At 38.0% G+C, this 18712-nt stretch overlaps 1 protein-coding gene across 2 annotated transcripts in view; it reads left to right on the forward strand.

Annotated features, from left to right (window-relative positions):
* RETREG1 (reticulophagy regulator 1) overlaps positions 1-16018 on the forward strand; it is a 129982-nt gene extending 113964 nt beyond the window's left edge. For both annotated transcript variants that reach the window (XM_042952907.1, XM_042952912.1), the window contains 6 exons: positions 3788-3914; positions 6322-6406; positions 8079-8216; positions 9017-9081; positions 9328-9454; positions 12179-16018. In XM_042952907.1, the coding sequence (XP_042808841.1) occupies positions 3788-3914; positions 6322-6406; positions 8079-8216; positions 9017-9081; positions 9328-9454; positions 12179-12678 (1042 nt within the window). In that variant the 3' untranslated portion in view covers positions 12679-16018. The remainder of the gene's footprint in view (positions 1-3787; positions 3915-6321; positions 6407-8078; positions 8217-9016; positions 9082-9327; positions 9455-12178) is intronic.
* Positions 16019-18712: the final 2694 nt, after the last annotated feature.

The following is an 18712-nucleotide window of genomic DNA, read 5'->3' on the forward strand; positions in this document are numbered from 1 at the left end:
TGGCCACAGGTCATGACTCTGCCCCGAACTAGCTGAGAAGACTTGGGTTTCACTTTCCTCATCTGCAAAATAAGACTTTGAAAAGCTGACATTAAGTGCCCTGTTTCACTCTAAATTTTATTACTATGTTAGATATTCAGTGATACATTATGTAGCTCTGTTACCTAAATTGAAATTTGGTGACATGACATCCATTAATGGTAGACCATATATAATGGAAGACAGTAGAAATGTATGTTCCAGTGGTACTCAGGAGTACTCGCTAGACATTTTAAAACTATTATGAAATTCCAAGAGAGTAACTCTTCTGGGCGCATGTTTCATTTAAAGAAGAGTGGAGTGGTATCTCTTCTTAGCTTTTGGTTTGGATATTTTTAAAATCATACATATTTCCACCAAATTTTAGTCAGCATGACCTATACATTTTTTTCCTCATTTATTATTCTTTTCACAACCTGTTTGGTTAGATAATATTTTCATGTTTTACACAATAGATTTCTCATTTCTGTTTGTGATTGTAACAATAATTCACAAATATCAATTGCAATTATTTAAGGTTATTATGTTAATACAAATATAAATAACCATGGAATTTATTGCCCTAAAATATTGTCACATAAGCCTTTTTTCCAAAGGGGAGGTAGTTTAATAAAAGTGTCCTTGTATGGCTATGGAAAATATTTGCAAATTGAATATTCTTTTTTTTTTTTTTTTTTTCTCCTTCTCACCAAGTAGACACAGAGAGGGACAGGGCTACGGGTACTCAGTTTGTGTTGGTTTAGAATAGCAAACACACTGAGTATAATGTAAGACCAAGGGGGAACTTGATAACTTTTAATCGAAGAAATGAATAAGGTAGTGGATGAATGGATACTGAGTTTTATTCATATCCACCTGAATCCCACTAGGAAAATAGGTAAGATCCTTAAATGTAAGACAAAATTATCAGTTACGTCATTGTGATATGTATTAAGCACCTTAAACTGTATGAAGACTTCACCATAACATTATTTCTATAGAGATAATTTAGGTAATTTTAGTTAATTTAGTATTAGACTAGGCTCCTTTCCAATTTTAGGATATTTACTTACTAGAATAGTGAAAACTGTACAGAAATGTCATGTCACTTCTGAGATATGAATCCTAAAGGCAGTATTAGAACAGGGTTTCAGCATCTATAAAGTACAACTTACTCAAAAACTTTTTTATGGCTTTCGCTAGCAGAAATATTATGTTTGCTTCACAAATAAACTCAGTCAAAAACTTAAGCAACATTTTTATTTTGACTATGGAATGTGAAGTGAGATATACTCATATTAGAATGTTATTCATTAAATAAAAAGCATGATTATACATTTAAGTATCAACAAATTTTCAAGTAAAGGCCATGTATGTATACATCTGTGTGTGTGTGCATGTGTGTGTGTAGCTTAAAGGACAGTAGTAAGTCAAGTTTGCATGTAACCTTCATCTAAGTTAAGAAATAGAACATGACCAATACCCAAGAAGCTCCCATGTGTCCTGCTGGTCACATTCCCTACCGACCCCACACATCCCATGCCTTAGGTAACCACTTTCCTGAATCTTTTTTTTTTTAAATCATTTCCTTGCCTAAATAATGTTTTAGCTAGAACGATTTTGAGCTTTTATAAATGAAATAATATCGTATGTTATTCCGCGATTGTCTTCTCAACATTATGATGCTGAGGTTCATATATAAACAGAGTTCATTCATTTCCAGTGCTACTTCACCTTTCATTGCTTGAGCACAACTCACTTTATCTGTTCATTATCCTATATAAATACAAAAATATATTTTAAGTTTGATTCAAAATATGAAATGTTCATTCATTCCATTTGAATCCTTAAGAGAATGATAAACCGTTTCGTTATAAGGCTTTCATTCATTTTTGTTAGAATTATATTTGCCAAACCGCTCAACCAAATCTTTAAATACTAAATATGCGCGGGGAACAGAAATGAAAGTCTTTATTTCTGTCAACTGTATGGTCCCAGCAAAACAGAGCGTGGCCTAGCCTAGCCTAGCCGATTTGCAACAGATTGTTCTCAGAAAGGAGGCCACAGTTTAATAATCTTATTTCCTTTGCCACTTGGAGGTTTTTGCACTCCTGTATAAAATCTTTTCCCATTAAACAGGCGTATTGGCAAAATTCTGTTACAGATGGTGGCTTCCGTGCGCTTAGTGTTTCCTTTAATAGGTCTGGAATCATTCATGAGGTAGGCGAGCCCAGTGCTAGATTTGGTCACCAATGAAAACAGACTTGCTCAACGGTGATTCAAGAGAAGGGTAGAGTTAACGAATACATAAACCACTCTCTCCCTAACAGCTAAACGTCCGCGAAAGTTTGTTTCTAATGATAGGCAGGAAATCATTTGGCAGGTGTCTACCTCGTGGAATAGTGTCTGCCTGGAGAACTGATGATAGCTCCGTGACTCTCTGGAAGAGCATTAGTTGACTCTGATGGAATAAAGAGGAAGGAAAAGGAAAATTTTTTTTCTTTTTTAATGCATTTCTTTAACTATAACTTAAAATTTGTATTAAAAAAGGAAATTTAATTATCTAATCTACAAATTGTCTTAGTGTTCAAGGTATATTAAAAAGAAATAGAACCTACACGTACACAGTCCCTGGGGAGTTGAACATCTAAGGGCCAGGGTAGTTTTGATTTGTCTTAGGACTACTGGATTTGAATCCAGAGATCCTCTCACCCTGACTCCCTTGCTGTCATAGCTCGGATGATAGTTCACTAACAAGAAACATTCATTTATTGCCATATCCTTAGCTCTATGGCAGCAGATTCCACAGGGTAGGTACTAATGATTATCCATTAAATGAATGAATTTGGGGGCCCTCGATAGATTGTTTGAACTGGTATATTTTCGTGATGAGTTAGTATTGCAAGAGTGGGATTTGAACTCGATGTCATTGTATTTGAGGGAATGCCCTGTGTCTGCATGCCTTCCTCCTGGGGAGATTGTTACTGGTGTTAGCTTATTGAGGTCCCTGCCGGAAAACGAGGGCAGGGACACACAGCACATGCCTGACACAGGCGTCATAGCCAACACATTCTACCATGACGATTGGGAGAAGTTACAGTAGAAAAAGACAAGGTACTTTGAGACTCTGTTGAGTTGACCAACCAGAATATATATTGAAAAGGCATTGTTGATGACGATGATGATGGTCAGAAGATGGATGCCAATGTTTCTCTAAAAGCACTGTGGCTTCCCTATCCTTAAGGTTCAAAACGTTCCTAACAAGTCCCTCAAGGCCCAGTATGATGAGGTCCTATCTCACCTTCCCAGCTTCGGGCAGCGTTATTCTTCTGGCCGACTCTGCGGAGCCACACACGGGGCTCTGTGGGATGGTGTCACTGTCTCCTTCTGGCTCCAGGTCTCTTCGTATGTCGTACTGTGCTGTTTGGAACTCTTCCGAGCCCTCGGCATAAACTACTACTAATCCAGATGTTGTTAGCACAGAAGTGACTTCAGAGATGTCCCAAAGCCCCCACCCTATACCTCTCCCTCAGCGATCCCTTCATTGCAATGGGATAATCGTGTAGCTAGTTGTTCAGCCTGTATCTCTTCTCTCAGGGCATCAGCTTCATCCGGCAGGTATCTGGCTGGCTCACCTCTGAATTCGCAGGTCGTTTCCAGAGAGTGTGGCCAATAGTAGGTGCTCCAGAAATATTTGCTGAAACAAGCAATGCTGAATGGATCATCAGCAGTTCGGCTAAAACTCGTTGTTTTCTTTTTCTCTCTTTAGCTGGGAAGTTATCAATTCCAAACCGGATGAAAGACCAAGGCTCAGCCACTGTATTGCAGAATCATGGATGAATTTCAGCTTATTTCTTCAAGAAATGTCTCTTTTTAAACAGCAGAGCCCTGGCAAGGCAAGTCTTTCAGTACAGGAGAATTACTGTGTGTGCTTTAAAATGTGCCATAAATTGGAAACGAATGAATTAACCTAATGTACCAGCTTGTAAGGGTTCTCCAATCCTGGATATAATATGCTAGGAACACGTGCCATGAAGCTGACATTAGCAAGGTTCAGAAGTGTTAGTGTGTTAGCCCTAGAAAATCCTCAACTTTATATATTGGAATTGTGTTAGTTTTCTATTTTATGCATATTTATCTAACTCATTAACAAAAATGAATGATGATAGGTCTTATGGGCCAGACCGAGGAGAAAAAAATATCTTATGAGGAATTTCAGTTTAAAAGCAGACACATTAAAAAAAAAAAAGACATACAATTACAGAGAACAAATTGGTGGTTGCCAGAGAGAAGAGGGCAGGGCGATGGGCAAAATAGGTGAACGGGATTAAGAAGTACCAGCTTCCAGTGATGAAACTCACCACTGTGTTGTACACCTGAAACTCATATAATATTGCATGTCAGTTATAATTCAATAAAAAATGTCAGTTTATATTATGTAGGCCAGTGCTGAAGTCAGAAGGAGATGAAGTGAACAGATAGCCCTTTGAGGATGCTTTTGGAGATAACTGAGTCTCCCTTTTAGTCTAAAAAGTAGAGATTTTTGGTTTATTTAAGACTTATTTAAGAAAGAAAACCTCTGGCAAAGACACTCATAGGGATGATGTAAATGGAACGAGTGTTTTTCCAGTTACGATGCAAACCCCTGGGGAGAAGGTTCGAAAGTGGTTTGGAAGGGATTATGTGGTGCACACCTTTGGAGTACTTGGATGTGTCGAGGCGGCTTCAGCTATGATGGTGAGAGCATGGGTTTAAGGGCAGAACCATCTACAGAACCTTTCGCTTCTATGTCTGTGTTCGAGTTCCTTGAACCTCCGCCTGTAGTTGGAAGGAAGAGCCTAGGAATGTTGGTACAGCCTAAAAATCCCTCTGGTTGTACCATGTATGGGCAATCTCTTAACTTCAGTAGTATTGAATAATAGAATTATGTTTAGACATATTTTGAGCATATTAAAATGGCAATGTTGTATATGCATGGATTTTTTTTTTAATCACTGAAGGTAATTCTTAGAATAGATACTCGTGGTGGCGAGGGAGAGTTGCATTTTTGATGATTATTGGTCATCAAATCATCAAAATCACTGACATGATTAAACACATTTTTAGAAGATTCTGAACGTAAAATTTGTGTGTTGGATTGTCCTAATGTGCTCTTAAGTCAGTTGGCTTAACATGATGATGTTACAAATCTAGTGGATAGTATGAAATCTCTTTCTGAAACTGAATTCTGGATACGGTCATGCTTTCATAGACTTATTCTTTCAACTTTTATGGTCTTTCCTCTTCCATTTTGCTATGAGAATTCCGTATTCTTCAACGGCCTTGCTGCTTCAGAAACAGCTCCTAATTTTGTTGCGTAAGCTCCTCTGCTCTTTTGACTAGTGAATTTATCAACCCAATGCCAAAGAATGGAAAATCAAAGTTAATCTGAATTTTAGACCCCCTCAGTGTCAATCAGTTACTGATCGGAGTTATGTATCGTTTCCTTATATGGCTTTTTGAAATTCCCTTAATTTTGCTTCCCAGTTTAATGCCGTAACTTAAAGATGAATCAAAAGAAGAAAGATAGTTTATTTTTAAGAGTAGGATGAGGAAAACCTGTGAAGGGCTTTATAGGAGCATTTTTATCATGATGTTTAAATTTGTTAAAACAACCAAGATTTTTTTGGTCCTAACTGACAGAGAGAAGGAAATGAAGCACATTTCACTTAGGGAATTTCATTTCATTCCCAGCTGGTTTCCAAGTAACCTAGAAATTGGGTCAATCTGAGGGATGGATATGGTTAGGAAGGAGGATAGTAATGGCCAGTGGATTCATCCCAGCTGCTTATCAGCTGTGCAAATTATATTTATGTAAGTGCCTCTAATTTCTGTAATATTTTGCTGTGTTTATGAATTTTGATGAGCTTATAGAAGTAGTTTGAACTTGCAAGTTTATTTGCCAGTCTGCATTATTTTCAGTGACTGATCCCGAGTAAAAAAAAGTTTCCGGGGACATACTAGTCTTCAGTTCTCTTGCATCTGGCAGGAATAGAGCCACAGGGATGATTAATGGGAGATGTTCTCGGTGCCAGAAACGAGCCTCTGGAACCTCAAAATGATGGTTACTAAGTGTTAAAGTGGACTGAGGCTGGTTGAACACAGCAGTCATTTGTCAGACCCGAGTACAAAAGAACACGGTTTGAACAACGTTTGCCGTAACGGGACAGATCGCATATAGATAACTAATTGGGTGTGTATCCTGTCCTCTAAAAGGTCTGGGAGTTCTGTATAACTGTCACATGTTGTTTCTATCATTTCTAGTTTTGTCTCCTGGTCTGCAGTGTGTGCACATTTTTTACGGTCTTGGGAAGTTACATTCCTGGGGTTATACTCAGCTATCTACTGTGTAAGTATAGAACATTCGGCTGATTTATGTAATGCATATGGTATCATTTAATGGTCAGCAGGACCTTCCATAGTTTGGAAGAGGAGGGATGAGTTTTTAATTATAAAGCACATGGATTCTTCTTTCAGTTCCTGCTGTAAAAGGTTTTTCCTCTTCCTAGAGACCTGTACTGGTAGGGGGTAGGTACAGTGGCACAGCCAGTTTGGGTAACAGCCTGGCAATTTCTTAAAAACTGTACATGATCCAGCTATTCCACAGCCAGGTATTTACCCAGGAGAAATGAAAGTGTACATTTACGCAAAGACTCGTATGCACATGTGCTCAGCACCTGTATTTGTAGTAGCCAAAAACAGAACACAGTCCTTACGTCCACCCGTAGAGGCATGGGTAAACAACCTGTGGCATAGCCATTCAGTGACCACTCAGCACTAATACGTTGATGTATGCCACAGTCTGGCTAAATCTCAAAATAATTAGATCGAGTGGGAAAAAGGTAAAAAAGAACATTTACTGTATGATTCCATTTATGCAGAACTCAAACTAATCTTCAGCGGCAAAGCACACAAAGGGTTGCCCAGGGAGGAGGAGGGAGGGAAAGGCAGGGGAAGGATTAATGAATAGGAAGATGAGGAAACTTCAGGGGGTGATGGATATGTTCACTATCTTCCTTGTGGTGATGGTTTCTTAGTTGTATGCGTATGGCAAAATGTGTCCGACTGTATACTTTAAATATGTACAATTTATTGTATGTCAAATACAACTCCAAAATGCTGTAAAAAAGTATAGATTTCCAGCTTGGCTTGGAAAATATGATCTGGTGCTGCCACCTTGAGATGGGACAGGCACTCTCCATTTAACTAACCCTCATATTTCCCTATTTTTCTTACACCGGCTTTTAAAATGTACATATACTTCCTTGGCTTCTAGTGATACTGGAGTTTGCAACTCCTATTTAAAAGGTAAACGGGCACATTTTCTAACAACAACAAAGAAATAAACACCAGGGAATACAATACATTCAGGGTGTCCATCTTCGTTTCTTTTTGTATTCCTGGTGCATGACACCCATGGCAGCTGATCCAAGCTTACATCCATTCTCCCACGTGCAACCCATGTATATATCAGCCCTTGATCTGCCTTGTTTAGGAAGTAAAGGAACAAAGAGCCGGGGAAGGAGAGTCTGATATGGGCAAGGCATTATTCAGATGGTTTGCTTTGGCCTCATTTATTCTTCACAAAGCCCTAACAGATGTTACTATCCCAATATTACTGATGAGAGGCTAATAGATAATAACTTTCCTATAGTGAAATGGCTTATTTAACAAATAAGTAGAATGGAGATTTTAATCCAGGACTGTTGTCAAGAAAGCATGTAAGCTTTGTGTAATCGTTGAGGCTGAAAGAGTTGAAAGGAGGAAGTTGATATGATAGCAAGTCTTTGAAAACAATGACCTTAAGCATAGTGTGGGTATGCACACACGCGCACAGGAGAAAATGTTTTCATTGTGGGAGGAAGAATACAAATGATGAGCTTACTTCACAGAGGCATTTCTCGAAGTAAAACACTTGCATTTGTCAGTAAAGAAACTGAAATATTTTTGTGAAATACTAAGATGTAGCCTTTTGAAAGGAAGGCCATCTTACCTACGTTCTCTTCCCTCTTATGTTTCAGTATTGTGTGCATTTTTGTGTCCACTGTTTAAGTGTAATGATATTGGACAAAAAATATACAGCAAAATCAAGTCAGTTCTGCTGAAACTAGATTTTGGAATTGGAGAATATATTAATCAGAAGAAACGTAAGAGATCTGGTAGGTAAAATTTGAATTTTAGATACCGTGCATGGAATCAGACATCAGCTGGCTATTTATTATGAAATCAATTTTAATACATTTCAAGGCGCTTTTAGCCTTTTATTGCATATTATTACAGAAGCTAATCCCCCACAGTAATACAGCTTTTGCCTATTTAGGCTTTTATTTTTTTCTCGAACATACAAGAAATTGACTTTTTGATCCAAATTGTCAGGGGAAGGAGAAAAGGATTCAATAATTCTGTATTTGCTATTTATGATTTCTTTCGTGTAAGTTATTTTATTTTGGTGTGGACTATTGCAAATAAAAAAAAAAAACACTAGGGCTGAGAGCGTGGGAGCAGTGTAAGGGGATTGAGAGAACAAGGGGAGGAAAAGAAAATAGAGGAAAGATGAATGTAATCATTATTCACTACTGAACTTGGCCTATGACTTTATAGATTCTCAAACTCTAGCAAGCATCAGAATCACCTGGAGGGATTATTAAAGCTTGGATTTCTGGGCCCCACCCCAGAGTTTCAGATTCAGTTGGTGTAGGGCGGGGCCTGAGAATATGCATTCCTAAAAAGTTCCATCAGATCAGCGATGCCGATGCTGCTGGTTCAGGGACCACACTACGAGAACCACTCTGTGGACCATTTCCCTTGGAAATCAAACTTTTGCAAATACGTCGTGTGCAAACATTTGATTATATGGGAGCATTGGAGACCGTGAGGAATGCGGGGTCAGGATATCACTGTATAATGAATGAAATGTACTGTCTAGGAAACTGAAAGCCTCTAAATTTTCTCTCAACAGAAGCAGATAAAGAAAAAAGTCACAAAGATGACAGCGAATTAGACCTTTCAGCTCTTTGTCCTAAGGTATTTTTTTGTGTAGTTTTCAGTTTGTTCCTGGGTGGTTTGACTGTTAAGTTTACTTACATGCCCTCAAGCTGAATGATTTTCCTAATAGACTCCTCTCATTCCTCTAAGATGACTGAACAGTTTCAAAAGGAAAATTACTCATCTGGTTTTTATTGTTCTGACATTTTTTGGTGTTCATATGGAGTTTTGAAAAGGTTTCTGTCCGAAGTTTAAAATGAGCCACTGCTATTTATCTTAACACAGATTAGCCTCACGGTTGCTGCTAAAGAGTTGTCTGTGTCTGACACGGATGTATCTGAGGTCTCCTGGACTGACAATGGGACCTTCAACCTTTCAGAAGGATACACTCCACAGACAGACACTTCTGATGGTATGCTCACATTTCTGCGTGCCCTTATTGTTATTATTAGCACATGCAAAAATATTTACCTCTGTCAACTGCTGAGTGGATAAACAAAATCTGGCATATCTACCCAATGGAGTGTCACTTGGCTATAAAAACAAAGTAGTGACACATGCCACAAGATGGATGGGCTTTGAAAACATTATGCTAAGTGAAAGAAGCCAGACGCACAAGTTCACGTATTGTGTGAGTCCATTTATAGGAAATGTCCAGGATGGACAAATCCATGTGGACAGAAAGTAGATTAGTGGCTGCCGGGGCTGGGGGAAGGAGGAAAGGTGACTGGTAATTAGTGTGGGTTTTTCGTAACGATGTAAATGTTCTGGCATTAGATAGTGGGGATGGTTGCACCACTTTGTGAATATATTAAAAACCACTGAATTGTACGCTTGAAATGTGTACACTTTATGGTCTGTGAATCGTACCCCAAAAGCTATTCCTTTTTTAAAAGTATGGAGAAAAAAATCCAAGCCAGTCAGTATCCAAATCTGCCTTTATTTTCAAAACAAATAAACAATTGACAGTGAAAACAATGAACTTGTGAAGTGTCTGGTGGCATTGTGTATGGCGACAGTGGAAGGAGGGGAAGAGACACTTTCATCCTGTGTATTCAGGGCTGGTCCCCATCAAAGAGGATTAAAGTATGGAGGACAAGTTCCCCAAATCCAAAGCTGACTCCATGGTTTCTCACGGTTTTCTTCAAAGTTAGTTCTTTTTTTTTTTTTTTTTTTTTTTTTAGGATAAATAAGTTTAAAACAGAGAGACAGTCTTGTACAGTAAGTTAATTTTTGCTAGTCTCCTTGGATTATTTCGGGTCATTTTAACCATATATTGAATATATGAGATTACACTGGAAGATTGTGAATTGTTCTATATGTGTTTTTACAGGCAAGAACGTACTTTCTTTTTCTAGAGGAGGAGGGAGGCCATACAGTGTTTGAGAAAAGACAGGCTTGGAGATTGGGACACCCAAGCCTAGTCTTGCCTTGGTCATTAACTAACTGTGTGACCTTGAACAGATGACATGATTCTGTGGACCTCAATTTCTTCAACTTTCAAGTGTATCAGAACACTCACGGGGTGCCTGGCTGGCTTAGTTGGTAGAGCATGTGACTCGTGGTCATGAGTTTAAGGCCCACTTTGGGTTTAGGGTCTACTGAAAAAAAAAAAAAAAGAAAAGAAAAGGAACACTCACGCTGTATAAGCCCTACATATCAAGATGAGGATAACGAACCCGTTGTTCTTAAGCATTCTGTCTCAGACTTACACAACAAAAGGGGCAGCAGTCATGCCACCCACAAAGAAGGCTTTAATTAAATTGAAGACTTCAAGTTACTATTGTAAAGAGTTAACTGTTAGACTGAAAGATTTTCTATGGAAAGTGAAAAACAATAAAATCGCTGTCTGCCTACTAACCTGACATTGCTTTCAAATGTCCGAAATCTTAAGTGATCCGATATATATTCAGGACACGAGTTTGGTAGACAGGATATGGTCACTTTCAGCTATATTTATGGAAAGCGAAATGTTTCCGTAAGCTCTTAGGTTGAACATGGAATAGAAGGAGCGATACTTTTGATTCATTGCTTTACACAAACATCGGTTACAGATGCTGAGATAGTTCTTCACGGATGAAAATGCTGGGCCAGGATAATACTCACCATCTGCTGTACCAGAATCCATGAAAACCTCCAGTTGAAATATATTGTTTTTACTTTGTGATCATACAGCATACATATCCACATTAGCTTAAAGCTAATACCCTCCTGGGGCAGGATGAAATTTTTGTTTATGATGAACATTTAAAACTTCAGTACATGTATACAACGGAATATTACCCAGCCATTAGAAAGAATGAAATCTTGCCATTTGCAACAACATGCATGGAGCTGGAGAGTATTACGCTAAGCAAAATAAGTCAGAGAAAGACAAATACCATATGATTTCACACATATGTGGAATTTAAGAAACAAATGAGCAAAGGGGGGAAAGAAGAGGGGGCCGAAAAACAGACTCTGAAAATACAGAACAGGGGCGCCTGGGTGGTTCAGTTGGTTGAGCATCCAACTCTTGATTTTGGCCAGGGTCATGATCCTAGCTAGGGTCATGGGATCAAGCCCTGCATCCAACTCCAGGTTGAGCAAGGAGCCTGCTTGGGTTATCTCTCTCTCTCTCTCTCTCTCTCTCTCTCTCTCTCTCTCTTCTCTCCCTCTCTCTCTCTCTCTCTTCTCTCCCTCTCTCTCTCTCTTCTCTCCCTCTCCCTCTCTCTCCCTCTCCCTCTCTCTTTCTTTCTCTCAAATGAAAAAATAGAGAACAAACTTACGGTTACCAGAGGAAGGTGGGTAGGGGCATGGGTTAAATAGGTGATGGGGATTAAGGAGGGCACTTGTGATGAGCACTGGGTGTTATATGTAAGTGTTGAATCGCTATATTGTACACCTGAAACTAATACACTGTATGTTAATTCATTGGAATTTAAATAAAAACTAACATCAAGTCGTTACATACACTGTTTTGTACCTAAGAGGGAAACTAAGGACGTAGGGGGGACATGTGGAATTTGTGCACTCGTAGAGAGATGGTCAGGTTTGCCTAGAGTGTGGGATGGACAGCAGATTATCTTTTAGACAGTTCTTTCATTTCAGATTCATCACGGTGCTTAAGCATGAACTTCTGTTACACATTCCACAGATCTCGACCGGCCTAGCGAAGAAGTTTTCTCTCGAGACCTTTCCGATTTTCCATCTGTAGAAAATGGCATGGGAACAAACGACGAAGATGAATTCAGCCTTGGCTTGCCCACTGAGCTCAGGAGAAAAAAGGAGCAGCTGGACAGCCGTCCCAGAGCAAGCAAAGAGAGGCAGTCCGCCGCTGGCCTCACCCTCCCGCTGAGCAGTGACCAAACCTTTCACTTGATGCGCAACCTGGCCGGGGACGCCATCACAGCCGCAGTGACGGCTGCCATCAAAGAGCAGTTAGAGGGCGCCGCGAAGCAAGCACTCTCGCAGGCTGCCCCCAGCCTGGGAGACGACACAGACACTGAAGAAGGTGATGACTTTGAACTACTTGACCAGTCAGAGCTTGATCAAATTGAGAGTGAATTGGGACTTGCACAAGACCAAGAAGCAGAAGCACAGCAAAGTAAGAAGGCTTCGGGCTTCCTTTCAAATCTACTCGGAGGAGGCCATTAGTCTGGGAATCAACTTGTTCAACACAGCACAGATAAAACTACCAAAAAATTATAAACAATGCAAAAAAAAAAAAAAAGAAAAAAGAAAAAAGAAAAGGAAAAAAAGTTTTTTTGAACTGTGGGCTTTACTGATTACTTCAGATTGTTTTTCTTATTTTCCCGTCTGCAGTGAATTAATTGGATCTATATCAGCTGATACTGATAGACTGATATTTCCTATAGTTATTTTTATGTAATAAGCATGGAAATGAACTTTGTATACATATATATACATGCTGTGTTATCAGAGATGAATATTAGAGGTTGTTTTTAAAGCAAAACACCAACTTATTGAGATCCTCCTACAAGTATTCCTTATTTTTCCTTTACAATTAATTTTTCAGGCATGCAAAAACTTTATTGTAACTCACTGAAATATTAACAATTCGTTGGTGAATACATGCGGTATCAGCTCCTTTGCTACCGATACTTGGAAACAGTTAAAAAATTTTGGTAGATTCTGATGTGAAAAACCAAAAATTATCAAGGTATCTTTGGGTGGAGGACTTGGGAAATATTAGCAAAATTAATTTCTTAGGAAAAAAATTTAAAAATATATTTAACTACTTTGGATAGGCTGATACATTTCCATGTTATTTCTGCAGTTACAGACTTAGGCTTACCTATAAATGGCATGCTCCGTGGACTACCAGCTCTGGTCTTGCAAATGGGTGGTATTAACCCATCGAAAGCAAGTAATTATATATCACATATACAGTGGTTTTGATGTAAACAGAGGTTGGGCTGTGTTTTGTTGTTCAACTGTCATATATTTGTACTAGAGATGTTATGAAGTGCAGATATGTTCTGCCTGCTCCGACCTAAGTTAAACCCTCATCTTTCATATTATGTCATAGAAAAAGTCTCTTAAAATTGTGAAATTAGTTCCTGATACGTTCTATGAGTGGCGTTGTCATCAGCGGTAGAGAAACAAGAACTGTTTTCGTAGTCTGTCTTAGAGTCTCCTAAAGGAGAGAAATTTGCTTGGCTTTAAGGTGTATTTATTTGCTATTGAAGTCTAAATATGTAACCTGTTTCTCATTGGGAAGCTAGAATATATTCTTCCTTTATTTTAAACTTTTTTAGATCACCTTTAAATAACCAAATTTGACTTAGGTTTTTAACAAAACACTTAGCAGAAATCAAGCTAATTTTGTTTTTGTGATACAAACTTTTAATATGTTGAGGGACCATGTCCGCCAACTACCAACAATCCCTTCAGTCTTCAGGTACAGCCGGCATTTCTACAGACGCATGCAGACATCTGAGACCCTCAGAAAGGAAGGATAATCCAAGAATATAGGAAATCTGTGGTCTCTTCCCTTCGTTTTACCCTTTCCTTATATTTCTAAAGACTATAGGTAATCTTATGTTTTAATGTAGCATCTCTTATTTATTTTTTCTTTCTGAGGTATTAAAATAGCTAGACTGAGTTTTGCCAAATGTTAAAGGGAGAAAAGTTACTGAGGACTTTGAACACTTGCTTTTTGTGATTGACTATGCTTATATGTCATCAGTGCCTCATGACTGTGTTCGATGTCCTTTACTGATACAAAGTGAGCCTGTGCCTTCATTATCTTGCCCATTTTGGTACAAATGAAAACCTGGTGTTAGATCAATGAACTGTGTGGGTTAGGGAGGAATATACCTGAATTCTATTCAATACAAGTTTCTGGACACAAAGAAAAATACAGTCACATATTTATAAAATAGTTGTCACCAGGATTCTTCTTTTTTAAAGTTTTAATGTGCATGTTTCTGCATTTAAAAAGCATCTTTGGCCATTAAGTCAAAAAGTGTACAGGTCATTTCAATTTCTTCACTGAGGGGAACACAAGAAGATTGATCCAAGTAAATAAAACGTGTTAAAAGTTACTGGACAAGCTTGCAAGAAGATAAACTCAAGAGTTGGTGGTATAAGCCATAAAGATAGGATCATATATTATAAACTATAAATTAAAAGGGATTTGGGGATGGCAAGGTTGGTAGGGTAGAAAAATGTGTAACACTTTCGAGAAGACATACTAGCTGTCTATGGAGAGTAGCATTATAACCGTACGTGTACTTCAATATTATTTCTTCAAGAACATAAGTGATTACAGATTCACAGAATTGATACTCTTTGATAATGGTACTCTTAATTCAGACAAACAGGTATGCTGAAGGTGTGTGTGTGTGTGTGTGTGTGTGTGTGTGTGTGTGTGTGTGTGTGTTGGGGGATATATTTCTGATTTCAAGATATAGTAACAATAAACCCTGGTGACTGATCCAGTACCCTGGGAACTATTTATCCCTTATCATGAGGATGTCTGCATTCATTAAAAGGTGAAACGTGGATTTTTTTTATTATTATTGTAAAGGAATTGTAGAAAAATGCTTTGCTCTCTTCCTATAGAAAATGATGAGCAAAACCGGACAATGGGAATAACATACACCGATCATGCATTTTGACCGAAAACAATAAAGCAGGGCTCAGAAGTTCAAGCTTGCTTTGGAAGGTCAATCCAGGCCTAAAACAGTGTTTATATTCTCATTTTGGATCATCATTGCTTTGTCTTACCCTAAAAATCTTCAAATGTGATTTTTAAAAACTGTCCCACTTCTAGTGTGGCAGAATGTTAGGAAAAGAAACATTTATAAGGCTTTGCAATTAGCAAACATCCTCAACATATTTAGGCATATCACTCATATATTTGAAGTAAGTGCAACTTTTTTCCTTTTAAAAAATGGCAAATGCCAGTGTACTAGCGATTTTAGGCAAGAAGCAAATCTACAGTCAAGAAAAAAAAGTGACTTAAACGTTTTCCTTTCTGTTTATAATTTTGGTTGATGTAGTTCTTTACATCACTCCAGCTATATTCGTTACAAGATAGGAAATTATTCTGAAAACACTTACTAACTGTTTTCATAGGTCATTTGTGTCATGATGAAGCTAGAAAGTCTCAGAACTATATTTCTGTGTATTATTCCTCCATTTCCATTGCAGCATTTAAGGTGGGATGAGAGGTCATTAATAAAATTAGGAAGCGAATTATTCTGTCATACAGGGATGTTTTTAGAAAAAAATGGAAAAAACGTCTGAAGCATTTTCAGGGGAGAAAAAGGCTATATAAAACCAAGACAGTGAAGTTTTTTCCTGCCTGTGTTTCAACTACGCCATCTTTTCAAACATTAAAACAAAGTCAATCAGTAAGTATCTGCTTATAAGAAAACTCTAAAGTTATTTCAGTGGGACTGGCACTATATTGGCCTCGCAATCCAATAAATGCTATGGAATAAAAAGGTGAAAAGTGTTGCAAAAATGTCTATTTTTTCAGTTGACTCTGGACCATGTGTGAGGTTCTACACTAGTCATTTTTAATGGATCTTACCCTGGGAGACTCCAACTAAGTCACATAACATTTGCACCTGTTTCTTTCATCTATGAAATTAGCACCTGCGCCTCATAGTATATAATTGTCTAAGACGGGGTTTGGCAAACTATGGTCTATAGGCCAAATCTGACCTGCCACTGTTTTTCTATGGAATAGCAACTAAGAATGCTTTTTTAAAAAAAATTTGAAATCCGAAGAATAATTCATGATGTGTAAAATATGCAAAATTCAAAATTTAGTGTCCATACAGTTTTGTTAGAACACAGCAGTGTTCACTTATGTACTGTCTATGGCTATTTTTATGCTAAAGAGAAAAGTTGTACAGTTGTGGCAGATAATAGTTTTAGGCCTACAAAGCCTAAAATATTTACTATCTTGCCCTTTATAGGAATGGTTTGCCAAACTTTGGCCTAATACATAGAAAACACTCAGTTATAGTTAGAATCATGTGTAATCCTCATGACTCTACACTTAAGTAGTACGAAGAGCATTTTTCAGAAGGACAAGGTTAGATAAATTATCCAGTCACATAGCTAGTAAGGGGAAAGCCAGTTTGACCGCAAAGCCTATTCTCTTTCCAATATGTCACATTATCTAATATTTTTTGTTTTTTAATACATTAAGAAAGATCATAATTTTAAATAGCTTCGCAGAACTTTACTAAATACTAAAGACTGCTTTTATTTTATTGAGATTATTTTTTTCTCTTTCCAAAGAATCCAGAAACCAGCTGATCTATACTATTTTAAATGCTCTGATAACCCAAGTTTTCTCAATTCTTTAGAATATTTCAATTCTTTGTTAATCTAAGAACAGCATATCTAGATACCCAAAAAACAAGAGGTAGTAAAATGTTTTAAAATTGTTTACTGAAAATCATAAGTTTTTACTTAACATTTTTATAAATGCAAAATTCATAGAAATTGTAAACCATTTAATAAATGTTAGTTTTTATATTCTTTGTTACCACCCAAAAACTAATCGCAAACAGCCCAATCCCCTTTAGTTTTCCTTTTAAAAACCAAGTAGCTACTGCAATATGGGTATATGAAAAGTAGTAAGCCTGCCACAATACTGCCTATCAACACCAGTCTCTCAATTGACTTGAAGATGAACCTATTACCTCTTACTTTAAATTTTGTAATTATCAAAAATCAACATCCCAACATTTTCCAGCATTGAAAAGGAAGCACATCTTCATGAACACTGTCCCTTTACACTGTATAACATAACTTCAGTAGTTTGGCAATTAAGTGAAGCTCGTATCTTAAGAGCTATGTCACAGTATCCAGAAAGAATTCTAATTGTTAATATTTTTCAAATCTAAATCTTTCACGTGGGCAGTCTCCGTTTAAATTCTTCAGCAAAATGATTAATTTGGTAAGAAACATTTTTTATAGCATTGTCAGCAGAGATCAGACACATTAACATAATTCTCTGAATGTACTGAAGTTTAATGCAAGGTCTCTTGGTCAGTCATCTTGCATTTACCAAGGAGCTATTGGCTACAGACCTGCTCCTTTCTAGTATTTTTTTCCAACAATTCCAGATACTGCTGCTGGATCTCAAGGCCCACTTCTATTCCCAATGCCCATATATACTGAAACACTACTGTTTACCGGATGAAGATAGAATTCAACGCTTTACCTAATACCTTAATCCTCTCTAGTCTTATTTTCTCTTAATTACCTGTATCCTATGCTTCACCCAAACTAGACATATTCTTCCTAAATATGTCTCTTATTTTCCTCTCTCCACCTTTATTTTCCTCTCTTCTACCTTCTGCCTCCCTTCTCCATTCGCAGATGAAGTCCTCAATCTTTCCTCTCCTTCAAGACCCATCTGAAATGTCAGCTCCTTAACAAAAACTTTTCTAATTGGATGAGAGTTCTCTAAATACCCATTGCCTCTTTATATTTTGTTGTACGTGATCCAGTCTTTAATGTGTTCATTGTGTATTTCTTACCATCCCTATCAAATTATAAGAAACTCCTGGAGAGTAGGGATGTCTTAATTTAGAACTAGTAGAATATTTTAAAGGATAGAGTGTGATTTTTAATAAATATACATTTGGTCTTTGTCCATTCAGGGCATAGAGTTCACAAAAACCCAAGTGTTAACAGGATAACAGTGTTTTTGGTTATGTTAAGTGATTTTTGGAAAGCCCTCAGGTAACCTAAGGATGAGAGCGGGTTGCCTGGGGAGCCAACCACGTGATGAGAGGGTGGAAATTTTCAGGCCCACCCCCTCACACCTCTGGAGTGGAGAAAGGAGCGGGATATTGAGTTCAATCACTTGAGATTTAATCAATCATGCCTATGTAATGAAAGCTTTATAAAACCCCAAAAGGATGGGGCTCAAGAGAGCTCTAGGTTGTCGAACCAGAACAAATCCATGTGCCAGATGGGTGGTGCATCCCAAACTCTATGGAGACAGAAGCTCCTGGGGCGCCTGGGTGGCTTGATCGGTTAAACGTCTGACTTCAGCTCAGGTCATGATCTCACGGTCCGTGAGTTCGAGCCCTGCATCGGGCTCTGTGCTGACAGCTCAGAGCCTGGAGCCTGTTTCAGATTCTGTGTCTCCCTCTCTCTCTGCCCCTCCCCTGTTCATGCTCTGTCTCTG

Source organism: Panthera leo, chromosome A1 (assembly GCF_018350215.1).
Source record: "Panthera leo isolate Ple1 chromosome A1, P.leo_Ple1_pat1.1, whole genome shotgun sequence".
In the NCBI taxonomy this organism is placed as follows: Eukaryota; Metazoa; Chordata; class Mammalia; order Carnivora; family Felidae; genus Panthera; species Panthera leo.